The sequence below is a fragment of the Pseudonaja textilis genome, chromosome 3, assembly GCF_049901715.1.
Source record: "Pseudonaja textilis isolate UNSWEBS1 chromosome 3, rPseTex1.2, whole genome shotgun sequence".
NCBI lineage: Eukaryota > Metazoa > Chordata > Lepidosauria > Squamata > Elapidae > Pseudonaja > Pseudonaja textilis.
This window is the reverse complement of record NC_141992.1, coordinates 101,483,735-101,503,267: the sequence shown is the minus strand read 5'-3', so window position 1 is coordinate 101,503,267 and position 19,533 is coordinate 101,483,735. Positions and strand designations below refer to the sequence as shown.

Here is a 19,533-nt window from a genome sequence, read left to right as displayed (position 1 = left end):
AATAAGGCATTAAGATCTATGCTCAACTTTTTATTTTTCCATAATCGAAACTAGCCATTTCTCAATATTCCTTTTGCTATTATATTGGTGAAAACCTTATAGATGACTGAAAGAAGGCTTACTGGGCAATAGTTCGCCTTGTAGATAGCATTTTTTCTTCAGAGGCATCTAGACTATAGTTTTGCTAGAGTAAAGTATTTTTATTAAGCTTAGTCATCCAAGTACTGCTGCGAGTCAGTTAAAACAGTCATGCAATTGTGAATCAAAAGCAGACAATAGTGGTGCAAAGGTGGATCCTAATTTGCATGGAATAAGCAGAGATCTAAAACTATATCCTGAGGGAGTATGTGTGAAGCAAGTACTGCTCTCCAAGGAAGCATTGGTGAAAGACAAGTAAGTATCAATTACAGCAAAACCATTCTACATATTCAAATTAATAAAGTGGGGATCTAGAAATGTGGCTATTTTATTTCAGTCACCTTCTATACTGCAAAAAGTAATTAGTTGATATCACCATACAAGAAATTAACGAGATCATATTGAAGTTGATAAGATGGAGCCTGAATCTTTTGAGTTACTAACCAGGGATGGTCTTGGAGTAGGACTGAGTTACAAGTCATCTTTAGTTCAATGCTTATAAAAATAGAAACAAGCCCAAAATCACGAGTTGGGACTATAGCTCATGTAGTAGAAAATAGGCTAAGCTCAGGTAAAAACCTGAAGCCAAGAAAATCATTTCAAAATAAGCTCTCCTGGATTTTGATACTGGTTGCCAACCTGCACCCAAATTGCTGTGTACCTCAAAGCTCACTCAAGCTTTTACACAGCAAGGCACATTTTAAAGCAGTGGTTTTCCTGACACTGAAGAAATTTTGGATTAACATCACTTGTTGAAAGGAAAATAACCCGTTTCAACCCAAAATTCCAATGCCTTCCCAATCATGCCTGCCAATATGAAGTACAAGAACTAGATGCCTAATAACTCGCCCCCAATTACCTCTTCTTGTTCCCCTACAGCAGGGCTGTCAAAACTCCTGGCCCATAGGCCGGATGAGTCACGCACTGGCATGCCCACATCCAGTTTAGCGAAGGGGGAAAATGTCCTGATGTGTCACATGATGCCACTGTGATGTTTGACATCCCTCCTCCCCTAGAGTATTCATTGATAATCATTTCCAGGTTCTTTAACGTGATTGTTTCAAAGCATAGCATTGTCGGTGTTTGTGTAATTTGCATAACAAGGAAATTATCGAACAAAATGAGCAGTCATGCATGTGAGCTGCTTTTAATAGTCTTTCCAGGTAGCATCTATTTAGCCTGAGCATGCCAAGGCATGTCCAAGTTCCACAAACGCTATGAAATATCCCAAGTGCATCTTATAACACGAATGAAAATTAGTAAACTTAAATATATAAACAAAATTGCAAAATAATTTATTTTAAATGGTATGTCATAGATTACATTAGTTTATTTTCATCATTAGCAACCAAAAATCTGTAAGATACACTAAAAAATGTTCAGGAAGTAAAATCTTTATTGTCCAGTGTTTATCTTTTTAATTTAATGACATTTAGATTCCAAAATATCTTCCAATGTATTTGAGAATAGTAATTTCTGGACAGGTTCTCAGATCTGGAAAGAGAAAAATGAAAAGGAATCAAGCCAATACATTCCCCATTTAGAGATACAAAACAATGTAAAATGTGAATGGGTCAGATCTTAGATCTTGCATCACTTATTCAGAAAGAGAGTTCAAGATTGGGGTAACATCATTTCACCATTCTCAAGAAAATAAGCATGTTAACGTAGAGTATACATACCTTGAAAGCCAAATGTCAGTTCATCAACTACCTAGGGAATCAGACAGACATTAATTTTCAACTTCTAACTATTGTGCAAAATTGACTTTTCACATGCATTATTTCTTCCATGTGTGGTTGAACTAGCAAATTTATAATAGCTCCACAAAACTTCATTGTTTTGCTAAAAACAAGGAGCAACTCTGTTTGAAAAGCTAAACAAAGCCTCTACTGTTAATTAGAAATACAGTAAGTTATGTTTATTTTCATCCAAATATCACATCATTTAAGTTCCCGTGAAACTGAAATTGTTTCAATAGGCCAGCTTCCACCTCAAAGCATTGTAGATTCAGATTCAAAGTTTCAGAACACTTGAAAATTCAATTTTGCACTTGCTACAGGCCAGGGGTGTCAAAGTCGCAACAACATGTGACATATCGCAACTTTACCCTCCTTGCATGGGCATGGCCATCTGGCCTGTGGGCCTTGAGTTTGACACCCCTGCAATAGGGCACTCTGCAAATGTTCATTTAACACCAAAACGATTTTGCATGACCCCCAAACTCCATTCTCTTAAAATTTATCACTTATGGTAGCTGAGATGAAATGGAATTCAGCTACCTTGAGCCACATAGGCAGATACATCAGACAGGAACAAATTATGGCATTTGCTGTAAAACTTATAAATTCTCTGCCTCTTAAGTACTTTGTTTTTGCTAGACAGCTCAGTTCCTAATTTAAAATACATTTAGGGATCATGTAAAGCCAGGATCACACGTGGTGATGCTTGGTGCTTTTTAAAAAGACTTTCAAACTGGAACATTCAGGTTTACTACAAGAACCAGCCAATTTTAATGCTGATTTTATATATTATAATGTAACACTACATAATAATTATGTAGTTCACATCAGTTGTACTGTCTCAGTAAAATTGTATCATCACTGCTTTTCAGAGAGATTCCCATTGTCTTTTTCACAATTTCATCATTAACAGTACAAAGGAAACATGTTTATTTTAACATGAAACAAGATCAAAGAACACACACTGCTTCATTTGGAAATCTAATGCCCCCTTACAAACCTTTAAAATATGAGCTTACCATTATAATATGAAGTCAAAACTATTCTATCCGTCAGATGCCACTGTTTTTAAACTAATCTGAAATAAAAAAATATTGTAACCCATCAGTTTATGTAGTTGTGCAAAACAGCTACTATTCCACTAGCAATTCATTTGATCTCAGGTTTTTAAATTATGGTACCATGACATATCACTAAGTATCAGCAACATAAAGCCTCAGTGTTTTCAGTTCTCAGAAAACTTTCTGTCCACTACTCTTAAAACATCATTGGCTTTTCCAACAAAACCAATCTAATTTTGGTTGGTATGTTTTCTTTCAGAAGTCAGGGAACAAAACAGGCAGCAATAACACCCCACCCACCCACCACCCACCCCGAATTTTGAAAACACCCTTTTTGCCTGTGTTGAGGTAATCTCTTTACAAGATTATCTTTGAAGAACTGAGTGGAGGTCCAGTTAATACCATCCACACAGACAGGACTACTATGTCTGGTGCAAGAATATTTCATATTTCAGTGAGGTTTTGGGAAGAGGGGATTATGCAAAAATGAAAGCATCGTATCTAGTGTTAGTCAATTTTCATTCCACCTTTAATATTTTTGTCATGAATCTGACATGGTGAAATTCATTGGGAAGATATTAGAGGTATAAAAGGAGCACTTAGCCTGCAAGCCATTCACCCATAATTTTATCAATTTTGAAGACTAAATAATTAAGTTTATAAAAATAAATTACATTTATAAAAATAATATACTGACCTTGTTCAAGAGATCCCATAGAACAGTAAACGCCTAACAGTTTTGGGGAAATTAACAAACATTTATTATAAAACTGCAAAAAAAGACAGAAACTATTTCCAGTTAATTTATTTCTAATTTTTGCTCCAACATTTGGTAAGGAAGCCTACTGCTTGGTAGAAAATAACCAAATTTAAAACATACTGACTAGAACAGTACATTGCTATAACTGCAGAATTAACACAAAATAACCTATTTGCAATCTTATGTGCTTGAGGAAGATGAAGAAGATACTTATACTTTTAAATATACATCAGTAAGTTCAAGTGACAACTTGGGAAAGCAAGTATTTTCTCTGAATGCCTAATCATAGGACTGATCAATGTAACCTCAGTAAAAAGTGGAACGGATTGATGCTAATATCATGAATATTCATTTGGCAGAATCTAATCTCATCACTGGTTACAAGTTGATAAAAAGCTTTGAACAAACCATTAAATATGGAATAAATGAAAACTGAACTCTTACCTCAAACTATATTCCGTCCTCAAAACCTAATTAATATAAAAAAAATTGTCCACTTACATATGCAAACACAAAACTTTGGAAGTTTAGTATTACAAAAACAAAGATTGCAGTGTTTTTTTCACCCACATTCCAATTTCAGACGTAGCTCCATAGCAATTCCATGGACCTAATGTTTCTAGACCTTCAATAAAACTTTCTGACTGGACTAGATAGCCAAACAACATCTAAAAAGAGTAAAGGATATTGTCATCCATCCCATTCAGTTAGTAAAAAAGGAAGACCCCCTGGACCATTCTTTTGACCAAGAGTATACTTTCCTGAGGCAAAAGTTGTTACGGAAGTAGCAAAACAGAATCTGCTGAATTGGTGCACAAACAATACACTTCTCTTTTTCCTTGGGACACCTCCCCCCACCCCCACAATAAATCAATCTTTGACCAATTGAAGTTTCAGGTTGTTTGGATAATTGTGTGCACACCTGCTTCACCTCCATTCTTTTAGGGCTCGATTGGCACCTTCTTGGGCCAGCACTGCTTGACTTCCCAGACCTTCTTGTCCTCCCGCATTCGATTCTCCTCCCTCCCCCACTGCAAAAATGTCAAGAAGCGGGATGTAAAGCGGTGCTAATAGAATGGTGACTATAACAGATATGCTGTTGGAGGATTTCAGAGCTCTATGGAGAATAATCTTCGGAACTAGTTTTTAGGATATCTAGTCAAACAGGCATTTTTATTAATATAGCATTATTAAAGATTGTATTATTTTAAGGACATCCTGTTTGCAAAACACTATGCAATTTTTTACAATAAGTCCACATGGTTAAGATGATATAAGTAGTTGCTTACCACTGTCAGTAGTTTTGCTCTTAAACTACTCATGTTACTCCAAGACCTAAAGAGAAAGGAAGGTTGATGATAGCCAAGAAAATGAATTTTTTAATCATGGAAGATCCAGGTAGGTGCCCAAAGTCAGCTAGAGCTAATCACAGACCTCCATCTTTAAAGTCAGTTTTTTTAGCTTCTCATCATGCAGGCTAAGAGCATTAAATGCTTAAAAAATATCAAGTATGTTTTAATTAACACATAAGAACATTCTGCCACATGTATGTGAGAAATACTGTTCAAATTTTTCCCAGGAGACTTGGGAAATTCCTTATGGATTTCCAGCCATTTGCAATATTCAATTTGCCACAGTAGATAGGATCAGAATGGACAAATGGCTGTGTTACTTGTCAACTCATCACAATTTATGTTGGTATCCATCGTTTTTATGGTTACTAATAAAGATTATAAAAACAGCAATTAAAATTAAACCTACAGGTGTTTATGACTTTTAATAGAGCTAGTCCAAATGGCTTAGGCGGGATCTATCAAAGGAACAGTTTCTCTCCTTACAAACCTTCACACGGCAGATGCTCTTTGGAAGGCCTCTTTCAAAAAAGGTGGGAGATGACATCCTCAATTGCTTCAGGACAATGGGATGTTTGATTCCACTCAATGTTGTATAAAAATGCACTTTTTGCCAGGCTTTTGATTCTTAGATGACTTTTGTATTTATTTTATACTGAAATTTAATCTCTATATGTACCTTATACATATGTAATATATACTCTACATATATGTATGTGTGTGCGTGCGTGTGCCTTATATAGAGGTACATATAGAGGTACCTCTATATGTACCTCTAGCTGACATACATATCTTGGTGCTTTGTTCCCCACCTTCCTTAGCCACTTGCCCCTGAATTTGTGTATCTGGCAGGCAATCTGCTTAAATTCACAGGATACCCCCAACATGCTTGCCTGCCCCTCTTCAGTCTTCCCTAAGAGCCCTTAGAAGAAATGCTGGCTGCAACTGCCTGCTTTAGTTTTATGCAGTACAGTAGAATTCCTTCCTTACAGGCATACATAGAATTAACAGATTGGATTTTTGACATAAATTTAGAGAAAAATAGTTTCTCATCCTTGAACTAAAATGCCAAATATACCCAAGTCCTAAAAAAGAATATCCTTAAGGTTTTATAATATTGCTCAGGGAATCAACTTTCTGTATTTCAAGTTACCTTTTTTTGAGGTTCTTCAGAAACACAGCTCAATCACATTAAGACCTATAAAGAGAATTATTTTCTTAGCCACACTAGTCTTTTTTTTTCACAAAGCATTTTTTCTTCCAAATCTTGGTCTTCTACTGTATCAGTGTGTATTCAAATTATCCTCATATGTATCAGCGACCTGATTCAGCATCATATACAGTAGATCAATTTTGTCCTTTTCCCTCCCAATCCAATTTCTTTAAACATTAGCTATTGCAGATAAATCAAAGATGAAGGGACGTAATTAAAATGCTTGCATCAGCAAATTTGCTTTACATTTCTAAGCAACACAACTCAAGTGTTGTAATTGCAGAACAGCAAAACAAATTAGCAAATAAAATCTAATACAACTGTTAAGAGGCAGAAGATGCAATATGCATAAATCACAGCCAGTCACAGAAAACGATCAGAACCCAAGCACGAAAAAAATCATTCAACTTAGAACCATGGTTCAATTTGTTTTTCCATTTGTTTGGCAAGTTGAATGAATTCCAACTCAACATGTAATAACCACAGAAACATCAGTAGAAACAAAGGGAACAAGTGGCCCCCATCTTGATAGCATTTAAGAGGCCCTTAAAGACACAGGTCTTCACCTGGCTCTTCAATTAAGATGGGGGTATAGCCTTTGATAAAAATAGGCTTTTTGTTGTCTGGTTTTATTTTCCTTGTTTTTACTATTGTTGTCTTGTTTTTCATTTATAAATCACTGTGAGTCTGGCAGTGTGAAGTTTATTATATAACAACAAAGATTTAACAAAACTAGGATGCTTGCCAGTCTAACTGTAGAAAAATGCAACTATGATATTGTTGTAAATAAAGAACCACTATTAAGTAAGAACTCCTAATAAAGGACTGCGCAATTTAAGAAAACCCAAGAATCTTCCTGGTAACATTGAAACTGTTCATAAAGTACTGCCCAGTAATGCACAAAAAGCCTACAATAGATATATTTACTTTACAACTTACATGTTTGATCATCTGAAGCTGATCCATATTAGAGAAGCCGAAGGCCAGCACATCAATGGGTAGAGAGTTCCCATATTTGCAAATACAGAATCTGTAAGAGATGTTAAGTTCAGTTGCTGGGATATACAACAAGAACGTAACATTGTGGGAGGGACATATAATTTATTTTAAATTCAGATATAGGTAAATGAATACAATGAAATGACAAAATTTTCATGTTTATCAGCAGAAATCTAAAAATGCCATTCAGCTACCAAGTTACTGTTGAGGTCAGAGGGTTTTTTAACAAACAATTACTTAAAGTAGGCCTGTCTGTATCAGGAACAATCCAAGAGCAGACTAGCTTTAAATAGAGGATGCATCAGATAGGAGCGAAAGACAAAGAGTTCATCACAGATTATCTGCTGAACTATGTTTTCATCACACACATCCTTCCTTGGATAAAATAACCTAACAGACTATTTAAATCTTACAACTTACCAATCCTTGTTCCATGATCATAGAATCATTTGTGAAACCCTGTAAAGAAAACAGCAAATGTTTAATGTCTATTTCAAATTACAAAAGGGACGAAAAGCCTTTTTAAGAGAGTAATAATGAATTTTATGACATTCACAAACCAGCAATAGACAAAATTATCACTGTTTACAATGTCAAAAATCATTACTAAATAATAACATCCATAATAAATACATGGTATGAAACAGTATGGCTCTTGTCCTTGGTTACATGATGGGAGCGGGTAAGTATGTGTGTGAATAGATTCTCTAAAAATTGTTAGAGAGATCTACAAGAAATTGGTGCAGTAAACATCTTTAATTCTGAATCAGATTTTCCTTGTGGTCATTGTAGCTTGCACAGAATTTTGCTACTGCACGTTGGAATAGTCTACAAATTGTCTGCCCTCCCTGGTAATCTCTCTAATAAGGGGAGAATATGCATTAACCTAAAAACTCTGCATAACTCAGTGCAGTAAAACATCTGTGATCTTCAACTTCTCCTTTACCACATATACACACTCATTTTGCTATTGGGGTCTTGTTATACTTGGCATAACAATGTCAGCCCCTGATGCCTTATTAGCCTTAAGGGATTCAATCAGCCAGGATACCTCTTCTGGTGTGCCAGGGGGCCAGGAAGGAGTTTGGTTCAAACTAATTTGGCTCTCATTGGATTCATAGTCGGGGGTTTTCCCAGGCATTAATGGGTAGCTGATTAGATGGAGGTTAAGGGGATTTTCTCAATTCTGTAGTGTAAATAAGGAATACCCAAGAATCTTCCTGGTAACATTGAAACAGTTCATAAAGTACTGCTGGATAATGCACAAAAATCCTACAATAGGGTTTTTTTTTACAACTTACATGTTTGATCATCTGAAGCTGATCCATATTAGAGAACCCGAAGGCCAGCACATCAATGGGCAGCGTTCCCATATTTGCAAACACAGAATCTGTAAGAGATGTTCAGTTTAGTTGAGATATACAACAAGAACGTAACATTGTGGGAGGAACATATAATTTATTTTAAATTCTGATATAGTTACGTGAATACAATGAAATGATAAAATTTTCATGTTTATCAGCAGAAATCTAAAAAATGTTAATCATTTTTACTGTTACGGTCAGAAGTTTTTAACAATTACTTAAAGTAGGCCTATCTGTATCAGGAACAATCTAAGAGCAGACTAGCTTTAAATAGAGGATGCATCAGATAGGAGCGAAAGACAAAGAGTTCATCACAGATTATCTGCTGAACTATGTTTTCATCACACACATCCTTCTTTGGACAAAATAACCTAACAGACTATTTAAATCTTACAACTTACCAATCCTTGTTCCATGATCACAGAATCATTTGTGAAACCCTGTAGAGAAAACAGCAAATGTTTTAATGTCTGTTTTAAAGTACAAAAGATTCTTTTTAAGAGCATAGATTGTGCCTCAGTTTGAAACAAAGGTGGGTTAAGTGTTCTCATCATTATTTTCTCAAGAGTAGCAAATAAGCATCATCATTATGGCACAAAGGCACAACTAAAGGTACTATTTTTATTTACTTAGCATTCTGTAAGTACAAGAACAGAAACTTACCTTTACAGACAGCCTTGGCTTGAGATTGTGTATCTACAAAGGAAATAGGCATTTATCAGACAAGAGCTATTTTAAAAAAAAATAATAAAAAAAATAGCGTTGGCAGTATTCTGACTAGGAATATTTAGAAATCCAGACTCCCTTTCAGCCTGCAGCCTTAACACTGATTTTACTGCCAACAATAAGGACTCTTTTACGTCTTCTTTTAGGAGGGAAGGACTGCTTTATAAAACTTTCTCAGCTTAGCCTCCAACTTTCAAGCAAAAACAGCAAGTTCCTGTTACTTTCAGTTAAATTGGATGTATTAGAGGGATGGATGCTTCAAATATCACTGTGCTTTATTCCTTGCCACAGCATGATTTTTTTACTTGCACTATCAGTGCAAATTATATCAGGACAAAAATGAGTCCTCTCACCATCACTTCCAAAGGACAAAGATGAAATGATTCAAAATTTGCAGTTGTTTGAGTATCAAGTGTTTCACACTAATAGCCTTTCAATAAACAGGAGCCTCAATGTGCAGTTATTGGGTGAGTCATAATGATTCAGATCAGATATATAAGTTGCTTTTGTTATGAATTATGAAATTGGAATAGGAGTTTTCCCACATCTATTTTTTTATCCATGCTTTCCCTCTGCCAACTGATCAACATTTGATGCTATTTAAGCAACCAGTCATACATTCTCTTTATCGCTGTAGCCATTTCTAAAGTGGACACCTGACACAAATCATTAGAATTAGATGAAGACAACCATTAGGGAAGATTCAATTTGAATAAAGCTTAATCTAACTGAAAAATAAAATTCTCCTCCCTACAATTTCTTAACTAATGTTTAAGAAAGGCTGGTATTATATTCAAAATAGCTGGAGTTTTGATGCTTTCCCTTACTAAAAAACCCTCAATGTTTTGGGGAACCAGAACATAAAATTTCAGGCGATTGAAAATGAGTAATCCTTGCCACACCTAAATTAACGTCCTAATCCTGCTCAGAAATTGTTGGCATTCATCACAGTCTCAGATGTCCCTACCAACGTAATTTATCATCATTTGCAGGTACAAAAAATGTTTCTTTCAGTGTATTAATCCGAAAGTCCCTCTATGCCAAGTGAAGTTGGAGCTCGCCATCTCAGTACATGAAGTTTCTTCCTTTTATGAGTTTTATTCTCTGGCCTAAGAAATCCAAACTTAACGCAAAAGTTTATACGCCGTTCTAATAAGGGGAGCTCTTATTATTCCCTTGCGGGATTCATTTTCAACGTTTTAGAAGATCAGTTTTCTACCTTCTTCAGCCACGAGGCCTATCTGGAAAGGTTATTGCAGCGCCATCTATGCTCAACGGCCAGCAGAACAAAATGTGGGGGGGGACGGGACGGAAAGCTATAATCCAACGCCATCCGTGCCTCCCCAAGGTCATCCACGATCAATATTACATTTTAAAGACCCAACTCCTCTACAGAAATTAGCAAAGCAACACTTATTGCGGGGGAGGGGGGGGGGAAAGAGAGAATACCCACAATACTTACACAGCACCACAGCCAAGGGCAGATTCCAAAAGAGGAAGCGCAGGCCGCAACCACCCATTTTATAGACTCTGTGTCGCTCTAGGGGGTCACGTGATGGGCACGCTTCTTTGCATAGCTCCTCCTCCTGGTATCACGCCCTAGAAAAAAAAGATTCCTATGCACGACAGTCCCCGCTCCGCCTCCCCCCCCGCCCGCGCTTCATCGCCACAAGGACCCAGGCAGCCCGCCAGGCGCAGGTTCCACCCTCTCCGTGGTGGGCTCATTCCTGTGGGTGTGGCTACCTGACGCGAAGATTGTTTCAGTGGGGCTGGGGGGAAAGCAAGTCAATCAAGAAAGGCGAAGGGGGGGATATGTGCTTCCGGGGCGTTTCTCTTCTGGGGGGTTCGCTTCCGGAAGGGTGTTCGGGCTCGTCCCACCCCCCCCTTGGAGGTACGTAGGCGATGTATTTCGGTCCCCTCGGGAAAGGGAAGGAGCTCGGGAGAGTTGTCCTCTCTCTCTCTCTCTCTCTCTCTCCTTCCTTTTCTTCCCACCCTCGGGCGCCCTCGAGGACAGCCATTCTGGGGTGCCTCCCAAAAGGACGGTGTTGTGGATTCTGCATGCCCCCCGAATTTCTAGCCTCACTTCTCCCCTTCTGTATCTTAGCAACGGAGTTTGTTCCTCCTAAAAGATATTTCTCTGTCCGAGGTTGCCAGCCCTCCTCTTCCTTGATCATTTGCACCTTCTCCCCAAATCCGCCGAAATCTGTCAATTTGCAGCCACTGTACTTGCCTTTTGATTCACCCATACATTCCTCCCTCAGTTTTGTTATTTTAATTAGCTGTCTTTAGGTACTTTTTTGTTATAAGAGCAGAGTGCTTTTGTTTCGTTGCAATTTGCTCAGGTTTTTTGGAGTATTTGGGTCTAAGAAAGGGCTACTGTGGAGAGAAGGATTTAGAAAGTTGGAAGGAGGATTAAATGCTGACTTGTAGTCTACTCTCGCCTGCATGCCTCTTTGGAAATACTCCAAAATGAATCCAGCGGTTTACTCTTTAAGTCTGCATGTACTGTTATTTCTGCGAAGAGTTGTTATAGATTATAGAACTTCACTAAAATTATGTGTGGTGTGGAGAAATCAGATTTCTTTTGAAAAAACTGGGGAAAAAAGTTTTTATCTCTAATTGTTTATAATGTTGGGAATTATTTTTTCCTGTTTAATTTAACAGAGTGCCAAACAAAGTTCCAGATCAGCAGTAGTGTTAGGACAAGCCATAATAATAATTCTGCATGTGGATAAAATAAATTAATATCTGCAATTAATTGCTTACAATAACTTAAATGGATTCATAAGAAGACTGCTCGTAGAGAAACAACAATTTTAACAAATGTTGAAATAGTATAAATGCTATTGAATAATGACTGTGAAGCATCAGCCTTATTGCTTTCATAGAAAATATTTGATCAGCCACAGTTGAAGCTGGACTGCATGGAATTCCATTGTTTCACTTGGGCTTGTCTTATTGTTGGACATCTGAACATAGATCTGGTCTGGAATCAGGGTATGGGAGCAGGTCTATATGAGGAAAAGGAAGATTTGATAAAAAGATGTTACATTTCATTTTTTAAAAATTTGAATTTTGAATTGTAATATATTTAAACTAGTTTCCCAAAATTAGAAAGCCACATAATTAATGTGCTTTATCACTTCACTTATTTCATGATAAACTATTTTTTGAAAGTCTGTGGCTTCATAGATTATATACACAGAACAACATGGAAAAGCTATTCTGAGAATCTTTTTGAGAATCTTTGCTCAGAAGAATCTACACAACACCTACTGTATTCCTACAATGGATTCATGAGGTTTTTACGCATCTTGTTAATTTTCATTGTGTTTTTATAATTTGTGCATAAAGGTTTACATATAATTATTTCTGATATCTGCCTTTTAGATTGAAGTTTTTTGTTTTATACTTTATTATTAGTAATTCTAAACGTGTTCACTATTGTGTCCCTGCAATACTGTAGTAGACTAATGCAATAAAATACAGCTAATGGATGTTCCTTTTTGTAATACAATAGAAATAAAGAATTCTAAAGCATCTATCAGGCTCTGTTAATTCTGTGTAAGTCTAAAAGTCCATTTTCAAAGCTCATAAAACTAATCTCAAATTACAGAATACTTTACCATACTTTTTAAACTTACAGTAAGGAAACATAATTAAAAGTGAATACTGAGTGTCCTGTGTCACTCCAATAAGAGATTTGGATTTAGAACTGGATACCAACCCAAGATTAATGTTGCCATACATTAAATAAATAAACAAGGTTAATGGTTCCTCAGTGTACCACAATCATTTTTTTTTCTTTCATAAAAGATGGAAAAGAACTATTGAAAAAATAAACGCAGATGGAAAATACTACTAAATAATAATACACAAAATAAATAAAGTACAACATGCTGCTTTTTGTGTTGAAGTTGGCAAATAAGAGTTCTTACCTAACCACTCAATTTTCAAGATTTATTCTTATATGGTACTACATTCATAATGTTTTCTCAACATAAGCTGTTTTCATATCCATACATCCTTGCAGTATTCTTAAAGAAACCTATTCTGATGTCTTCCGATTTTTTTTTTCTGAATTAGTACAAATACCATGAATCCATTACCTGGATAGAAACTAAAGAATTTATTTGCATATGGAAGATACAGTTTTTATTGATAATGTTACTATGTGAGTTTGAAAAATACTGAGTACGTGCACACATACAGTATACCATTTTTGCATCACCTTGACTAATATATACACTGACTACAGTGATTACTGCGAAGGAGATTTTTATTGTTCATCAATATAAAATAAACCTAGTTTTATTTTCAATGAATTTCTATTAATATCAATTCTATGTGTATTAGCAAGTGAAAGATATGTTGCCATGATTGGCCACAATGACATAATGAGAAATAGTAGTCTGCTTTATCTTTGCTTAGATGCCTCAAAGCACTGCATAGGTTGAGAGGTCCCTTAATTAACATTATAAACCAAATTGTTTACATTTGCCCTAAAACTTTGATGGAATTTCTATCTTAGTTTGAGTTTTTTATTATCAAGAGGGATGGCAGAAGTCAGATCCTATGTATAAAGTGTTGAAAAAGACGAAACTGTTATAAGATAGGACAGAGGATTTGCATAATTTTATTGCTCTGCCCTTCAGAAGGCTATTAAAACATTTATTCATATCTTGCCACTAATTACTAAAAGACTAGATGAAAATCCTAGTGCAATTCATGAAATAAATAACATCTTATATATAACATTACCTATCTCCTTTATTGGTAACATTGTTAATTAGCATAATTGCACTTGGAATGTTGAGCAATGTCAATATTGTTAAGAGAAACAGTTGAGCAAAAAGCATTTACTATTCAATTGTCAACATTTGTGTTTTTTCTACATGGCTGTTTAACAAGAAAATAGCATTTTATGTGTTTTATTCACACAAATCTCATGCAAGTTGATATAAAACGTGTTTTTTTTAAATGTCATGCATTACAAAACATGTAGAAATGGAGAAGCTCTTTCTAATTCAGCGGTGTATTTTTCTATCATTAGGGTCGCTCCACCTGCAACCGGAGCCGTCATGGAGAAAAGTGGAAACATACAGTTGGAGATTCCTGATTTCAGCAATTCGGTTTTGAGCCATCTTAACCAGCTTCGAATGCAGGGCCGGCTGTGTGACATTGTGGTTAATGTGCAAGGCCAAGCCTTTAGGGCTCACAAGGTAGTGCTGGCTGCTAGCTCACCTTATTTTCGAGATCATATGTCACTCAATGAAATGAGCACAGTCTCCATCTCTGTTATCAAGAATCCCACCGTGTTTGAGCAGCTCCTTTCTTTTTGCTACACTGGGAGAATATGCCTCCAGCTTGCTGATATAATAAGTTACCTGACAGCAGCTAGTTTTCTACAAATGCAACATATTATAGACAAATGTACACAAATCCTGGAGGGAATTCATTTCAAAATTAATGTGGCTGAAGTTGAAATGGAATTGAGCCAAACAAGAACAAAGCATCAAGAAAGGCCCCCAGAATCTCACCGAGCTTCCCCATCTCTAAATCGTTCTCTGAGTCCTCATCATAGCACTCCAAAAGGCAGCCGTATGGGCCAGGTTAGCACAGTTCTGGACATTCGGGAACTGAGTCCTCCTGAGGAGTCTACAAGTCCTCAAATAATTGAACAGAGTTCAGATGTGGAAAGTCGGGAACCCATACTGAGGATTAATAGGGCAGGCCAATGGTATGTAGAGACGGGAATGGCAGACCATTGTGGGCAAGGTGATGATGATGTTAAAGTCCTTGGAGCAGTGCGAATCAAAACAGAAAATTTGGAGGAGTGGCTGGGGACAGAGAATCAGCCATCTGGAGAAGATGGGAGCAGTGCTGAGGAGGTCACTGCCATGGTGATTGATACAACAGGACATGGATCAGTGGGCCAGGAAAGTTACAGTTTGGGCTCATCAGGAGCAAAAGTGGCCAGGCCAACCAGCACTGAAATGGACAGGTAAGACTGGTATTGCTTTTTACTACTAATACACCTTATGTTATGTCAAAGGTCCTGTAAAAAATGTTAGAATACTTCAGGTTTAATTCCTGCAGTGTAAAACCCATAAACTAAAACTATTGAAGTGGAACAAAACACATTAAAAAAGCTGATTGGATGCAGTCTGCAGAGTAACTTCAGAAGGTGAAGTGGACAAAGAGCCAATGAGGAGTATGATAGTGAGAGTTAAACTTCTAAAAAGAAAATATATATAACTTTTTAAGCAAGGCTTACTTTGCCTCTGGCCAAACTTTATTTAATCTGAATTAATCTGTTTTGCTTGGAGAATGTTATTTCTTAACTTTACCAGTATCAGGTAATATTGAAGAATATTGTATAGGAGGTGGCATCTGGTTTGAGTATCAGATATAATCTGCATTTGTTACTTTTCTTACGCTAATTTTTTGTTTAAGATTTTATGCAACAACTTTTGGAGGTTAAGAGTGCATCAGCAGATTTGGTAGTCTGTAAAAACTCTAAAAATTAAAATTTTCTTAGTACTTCAAATGCAGACAGTGTAACAAATAATAAATCTCATGTTTCTGTTTTGACAAATTTGTTTTGGGCAAAGCCCAAATTAGTCTCCAACTACTAATTTATTTCCTGATGATAAATTAAATTGCTTCATAAATCTTCAAGCTACCATTTATAATTTTAGGGTTTTCTTAATTTATTTATGTTTGATTTATGTTTTATCCAACCCCTGTTCTTCCTGCTATCAGTTAGTGATGAAGCAGAATCACTAAATATTTACATATAAGTCATGCCCAGCCAGTCACATGACCACCAAACCTCACCCACAAATTAGGCTACGCCCACAGAACCGGTTGTTAGGAAATTTGAATCCCACCCCTAGCTGTGTGTGTGTGTGTGTGTGTGTGTGTGTTGCCAACTTTTTGCACCTCAGGGACCACCACACTCATAATTTTAAATACCGGGGACCACTAATATGAATTTTGACTGACGGTGGCTTGCTGATGTTGGTGAGAGAGAGAGACTCTCTGTCCCACCAACGTCAGCAAGCTACCATCAGTCAAAATTCATATTAGTGGTCCCTGGGATTTAAAATTATGAGTTTGGTGGTCCCTGAGGTGCAAAAGGTTGGCAACCCCTGTTTCAGAGCATTTGTGTATTACACAAACAGGTTTTAATCTCATTTTCCATCTGCAGATTTAGCCCTTCGGGTAGTGTGGTTACTGTAAATGATCGGTACAGGTCAAAAAGTGAATCTCCATGGCGGATGGATGAACCTAAGCAGCCCAGTTCCCAGGTAGATATCTCTTGTTGAGCTCTGAAATCATGATGCTGATATTTTGTAAGAATAGTTATAGAGGTGAAGCACTTGGTAGTTAGTGTGTTTGTTTATGTGTTATGGGGGGGTGGAGTGTGTGGGGGGGGTGAAGAAAGAGAGAGCAAATATTAGGGTGCTGTGCTAAGAATGGGAAGATCCAGATTCTTACATATGGAAGCGCAATTGAGGGACTTGATCAGTCATTTTCTCAGTCCTAGACAGGGAAGTAAAAAGTCACTATTTACTAATCTGTAGATTACTGCAATGTGTGCATAATTGACACAAACACACATAGACACACTGCTACTGTGTTATATGGTGGATTAGTGATGAATTAGACATGCTGTATTATTAATTATAAATGGGTATGAGTACTTCAGAAAATAGGTCAAATTAATTTTGGGAAGGAATCTGAAGAAACTGATTATTATATGTATTCAAACACTATTATTCAGTGAACTAATAAGCAGACTTCTACTAATGTATCTGGAAGCAATAAACCTTTATGTTTCAGAAATTTATCTTGTTTCCTAACCCTGTCTGCTCAGGATACACACAGAAACACATTAAAAGCAAAACTGTAACATACATATTGCTTTTTAGAAATTTAACCTTAGTCATCCCACCATCATAAGAAAACCCTCTGCATTTGGATACAGAAAATGTTTTTATTTCAACTTAGGGATTTGGATAATAAGCACAGGACAGTTTAGTGAAACATGGCAGTCCCACATTCTTATGAATCAAACTAAACATTTTTAATTTTGTCCAGCTGATGAATATGCAAGGCTCTTATAGACTTTAAAGTACTTCTCCCTCTGTGCTAAAAAAATTGCTGGGGTTGTTTAATTTGCTTAAGTGGAAGACTTCAAGGACAATCCCACACAAAGCATAGTTAAAAAAATTTAAAAATTGGTGTATGTATTTTTAAACTACATGTAGAATATTAAAAATTAAAATTTTCCATGGTACGTTACGTTGACATTCATGTCAATCAAACCATTTAGTTCTACAAGTATATCTTGTTTTTTTGCAGTGATCACCGTATGATTCCAGGAAGTTTCAGGCAAGGCATAAACATAACAGTCTTTGTTGTTTTGTCTTAGTCTTTAATACTCTGAGAAATAATCCTTCTAAATCTGAATATTGCTGATCAACCATAAAGATGTCTAAGCCTTCTTGTTAATGTACATTGTCATATTTGGCCAACTTTTGTTTTCATAATGTTTCTGTTCTAGGTGGAGGAGTCAGCTATTGTTGGAGTAAGTGGCTATGTGGAATATCTCCGTGAACAGGAAGTATCTGAGAGGTGGTTTCGTTACAACCCACGTCTGACTTGCATCTACTGTGCCAAATCCTTCAACCAGAAGGGTAGTCTGGATCGGCACATGCGGCTTCATATGGGCATCACACCTTTTGTTTGCCGGATGTGTGGCAAAAAGTATACCCGCAAGGATCAGTTGGAATATCATATCCGGAAACATACAGGCAACAAGCCCTTTCACTGCCATGTGTGTGGGAAGAGCTTCCCCTTCCAAGCTATCCTCAACCAGCACTTTCGTAAGAATCACCCTGGCTGTATGCCACTGGAGGGATCGCACAGCATCTCTCCAGAGACCACGGTCACCTCCAGAGGGCAAGCTGAGGAAGAGTCTCCTCTCCGGGAAGAAGCTGGTCTGGCTGGGGAAACGGCACAGGGATCTGTATCAACTACTGGGCCAGATTGAGACCAGATGTCCAGGGGATCAGGGGATCTTCTGTAGGATAAGCAAATCCCACCGGGATGGTGAGCTCCTGTAGTTGGTTGTGCAATGTTGCCACTGGACGAAGACACTCCTGAGAGGTTGCCAAAACAGAAAAGATACAGTACTGTAACTAAAGTGCTTATGGTTCCCCTTATTTTTCTCCATCTCCTTGGAAAGGAGAAAACAAAAACTGGGTCAACTAACCTCTGATTCAGGGATTAACAACTTCGGAGGGGTGGGCTTTTTTTTTTTTTTTTTTAGTATTCAGTAGCGAACAAGGAGAAATAGATTTTTCTCATTTCTTGGCAACACATCCTGTGGTCCTATGGGCTACAGAAATCTAGCTATATGTATGCAGAGCATCAGCATCTGTATTGATAAAAATCATTATACCTCCATAAGATACTGGGATCAGGAATTGGTTTTTGTTGTTTTGTGCCCCACTCTTATTTCCCAGGTAATTCTTTTTTGAGAACGATGGCTGTTGTGCTATAACCAACCATACCTTAAGTGTATTTTATCTCATTTTCATTTCATGTATCTTTTTAAAAATTGACCCATTACCTAAGGGCTCTTATTAGGGGGAGGGGGCTTGCCATTTCAACATGTGTGGCCTTGCCTGTTTGTTATAAGGCTAACAATTTTTGAGCAGTATTTTAAAGATTACACAATATTTAAGTAATTAAGCTACTGAAAAAGAAGGCAGTAACTACAGTATGAGGTTCTGCCATGTTTGAATGATATTTTCAGTTGTGAAATATGGGTAGTGCAGAACACGTTACAATTCTTGCTTATTTTATGTGTGCTGCAAAAACTGAAAAGTAGATTTCTAGTTATGATGAATTTTTAAAACAGTGGCTTTTTTCCAAAGGTCATCCTTTGCCTCCCATGCACTTGATCTAACGAAACAGCAATATTTGTATATCAAAATAGATGGATCTCAGTGGGAGAAGAAATCCTGGTTTGTCTTCGTTTCCCTGTTTGATACTTTTATATGAAAAACATGCAAAAAACATGCTCCTACAGTTCAGTAGGGGAAAAGCTCCTATTTCCTGTAAGCAATGAAAGCTTTTCCTTTACACCTCTATAATATTTCACA

The 19,533-nt window shown here is 36.9% G+C and overlaps 1 protein-coding gene, 1 long non-coding RNA gene and 7 other non-coding genes across 10 annotated transcripts; 1 reads left to right on the top strand and 8 right to left on the bottom strand.

The window, feature by feature from the left end:
* Positions 1-1,408: 1,408 nt before the first annotated feature.
* LOC113438121 (uncharacterized) lies at positions 1,409-11,092 on the bottom strand. 2 transcript variants are annotated; one of them, XR_003374332.2, is made up of 13 exons: positions 10,818-11,092; positions 9,293-9,325; positions 9,031-9,069; positions 8,567-8,655; positions 7,686-7,724; positions 7,206-7,296; positions 6,207-6,251; positions 4,991-5,036; positions 4,146-4,171; positions 3,639-3,671; positions 2,900-2,958; positions 1,821-1,851; positions 1,409-1,632 (listed from the first exon to the last, which is right to left on the bottom strand). It is a non-coding gene; the product is annotated as an uncharacterized LOC113438121 (long non-coding RNA). The 2 variants fall into 2 exon arrangements; XR_015743024.1 differs by having other exon boundaries at positions 10,825-10,942.
* Positions 2,715-2,795, bottom strand: LOC113438197 (small nucleolar RNA SNORD79). The gene has a single exon (XR_003374345.1). It is a non-coding gene; the product is annotated as a small nucleolar RNA SNORD79 (small nucleolar RNA).
* LOC113438195 (small nucleolar RNA SNORD75) lies at positions 3,093-3,154 on the bottom strand. The gene has a single exon (XR_003374344.1). It is a non-coding gene; the product is annotated as a small nucleolar RNA SNORD75 (small nucleolar RNA).
* Positions 4,004-4,081, bottom strand: LOC113438198 (small nucleolar RNA SNORD47). The gene has a single exon (XR_003374346.1). It is a non-coding gene; the product is annotated as a small nucleolar RNA SNORD47 (small nucleolar RNA).
* LOC113438200 (small nucleolar RNA SNORD44) lies at positions 5,112-5,178 on the bottom strand. The gene has a single exon (XR_003374348.1). It is a non-coding gene; the product is annotated as a small nucleolar RNA SNORD44 (small nucleolar RNA).
* Positions 7,559-7,638, bottom strand: LOC113438194 (small nucleolar RNA snR60/Z15/Z230/Z193/J17). Its single transcript, XR_003374343.1, has one exon. It is a non-coding gene; the product is annotated as a small nucleolar RNA snR60/Z15/Z230/Z193/J17 (small nucleolar RNA).
* Positions 8,904-8,983, bottom strand: LOC113438193 (small nucleolar RNA snR60/Z15/Z230/Z193/J17). Its single transcript, XR_003374342.1, has one exon. It is a non-coding gene; the product is annotated as a small nucleolar RNA snR60/Z15/Z230/Z193/J17 (small nucleolar RNA).
* On the bottom strand, positions 10,272-10,352 carry LOC113438199 (small nucleolar RNA SNORD74). The gene has a single exon (XR_003374347.1). It is a non-coding gene; the product is annotated as a small nucleolar RNA SNORD74 (small nucleolar RNA).
* ZBTB37 (zinc finger and BTB domain containing 37) lies at positions 11,008-18,839 on the top strand. Its single transcript, XM_026703354.2, has 4 exons — positions 11,008-11,246; positions 14,409-15,359; positions 16,569-16,668; positions 17,928-18,839. The coding sequence occupies exons 2-4, from the start codon at positions 14,437-14,439 to the stop codon at positions 18,414-18,416; spliced, it is 1,512 nt and encodes a 503-aa protein (XP_026559139.1). The 5' UTR covers positions 11,008-11,246; positions 14,409-14,436; the 3' UTR covers positions 18,417-18,839.
* Positions 18,840-19,533: the final 694 nt, after the last annotated feature.